The sequence below is a fragment of the Pteropus vampyrus genome, unplaced genomic scaffold (genome assembly GCF_000151845.1).
Source record: "Pteropus vampyrus isolate Shadow unplaced genomic scaffold, Pvam_2.0 Scaffold1, whole genome shotgun sequence".
NCBI classification, from domain to species: domain Eukaryota; kingdom Metazoa; phylum Chordata; class Mammalia; order Chiroptera; family Pteropodidae; genus Pteropus; species Pteropus vampyrus.
In genome coordinates this window covers 20,175,649-20,177,631 of record NW_011888782.1, presented here as the reverse complement: position 1 = coordinate 20,177,631, position 1,983 = coordinate 20,175,649, and the positions used below count along the sequence as shown (strand labels likewise).

General features: G+C 36.9%; 1 protein-coding gene across 1 annotated transcript; it reads right to left on the bottom strand.

Annotated features, from left to right (window-relative positions):
- Positions 1-1,372: 1,372 nt before the first annotated feature.
- Positions 1,373-1,843, bottom strand: LOC105288740 (AP20 region protein 1-like). Its single transcript, XM_011355092.2, is given in 2 exon segments — positions 1,373-1,557; positions 1,560-1,843. Coding segments are annotated over 2 exon segments (417 nt in total). The 5' UTR covers positions 1,792-1,843.
- Positions 1,844-1,983: the final 140 nt, after the last annotated feature.

The following is a 1,983-nucleotide window of genomic DNA, read 5'->3' as shown; positions in this document are numbered from 1 at the left end:
CATTGTTAGGAGAATGAAAATACAAGCTTAAACTTAGGGGAAATCTTTACAAAGCAGAGATTAAGAGACTTATGTCCAACATATACAAAGAACTCACAAAACTCAATATCAGGACACGACTCCATTAAAAAATATGCAAAAAATTTGAACACTCAACTAAAGAAGATATCTACATGGTAAACAAGCACACAAAAACAAACTCTATTATTAGTCATGAGGGAAATACAAATTAAAACCATAAGAAAATTTGATGCCACTACATATATGTTAAGACGGAAACAATTAAAAAGTCTGACCGTACCAAGTGCGGGTGGGGAGGAACTGAAACTCAGATACTGCTGGTGGGGTGTAAAATGGTGCAACTATCTTTGAAAAACAGTTTAACATTTTCTTTAAAACTTAAACACATATCTACCATCTGATCTAGCCATTCCACTCTTAGGTACTTACCTAAGAAAATAGAAAGCTTATATCATATAAAAACTTGACCACAAATGTTCATAGCAATTTTATTTGTAATTGCCCCAAACTGAAAACAACCTAAATGTCCATCTTTACATGAATAGATAAACAAATTGTGGCATATTGATACAAGAGAATACTACACAGTCATATAAAGGAACAAATTTATAATAACATGAATGAATCTCAAAATTGCTATGCTCAGTGAAAGAAGACAGGCAAAAAAGAATACATGTTATATGATTCCATTTATATAAAACTCTTAAAAATGCAACTCATCTATAGTGACAGAAAGCATAAGGAAACCCCTTCCAGTTTTCCAACATTATTATGGATCAAAAACACATTTCGTCTCACTTCTAGACTGAGCCTAGACTGAGTTAGACATAGTGTCAACGGTTGTCTGAGATCGAGGATGAGAGGAACGAAAAGGAGGAATCACAAAGGGGCATGAGGAAACTTTTGGGAGTAATGCATATGTTCACTATCTGAATTGTAATGATGGTTTCACGGGTATAGACATATGTCAAAACTTATCAAGTTGCATGGTTTAAATATATACAGTTTATTGCATACCAATGATACCTCAATAAGGCTATTACTATGTAAATATGTATGTACATATATATACATATCTCTCAGTATATATAGATATATATGTGTGTGTGTGTATATATATACACATATATACATATACACATATCCATATATATCCATACATATACATATGTATGTGTGCGTATCAGTGCTTCTCACATCTATTTGACTATGACTCTTTTTCCCTGCTCTTGTTACCTCAGTGTGCAGAACCATGGCATGGGCAAGACAGACCTAGGACTGATCCACTGTTATATTGGCTGTATGCCCTTTCAGTACGCGATTTACAGTTTCAGAGCCTTGGTTTTCTCCTCTATAAAATGGGGCCGTGGTCAGGAAAAAGCAGCGAATGGCAAATGCCTGCCACATAGTAGGTTCTTAAAATCTTTAGTCCATTCGCCACCCCAGAAATAAAAACAGCCATATTTATGATTTCCCCCATTGCATTAACTTTATTTTTAACTAAAGAAACCAGCATTAAGTCATCCAAGGTCCAAGGGGAATGCAGCTGAAATGCTTAGCACTGCCCTGCAGGCCCATCTGCTCTGCATTAGCCGGTCTTCCTCTGTTTATTATTCCTGGTGTTAAATCTCCTCCAATTCTTGTGTGAAAAGTTGGAACACACAATAACGTTTTTATCACATTTTCAAAATCTGGGCCTGTTCTGGAGAGTTTACACCTTTTTCTTGTTGCCATTGTTTTCATGTGGATTCGGATTTCTGAACAAAGCATTTGGAGCACTTTACTGAAAACATTTATGTGTAAGCTGGATGGAGACAAATATCATCAAAGAATGAGAGTGAGATGTCGGAAGAATTAGAACCGCACTGAATGGGCTCCGTGTGGTTCACCGAGGCTCAGGCTGGTGGTCAGGAGCCTGGGCTGGTCGGCCCCCTCTCGCAGCCTTTCTCCTCTAGGTAGGAA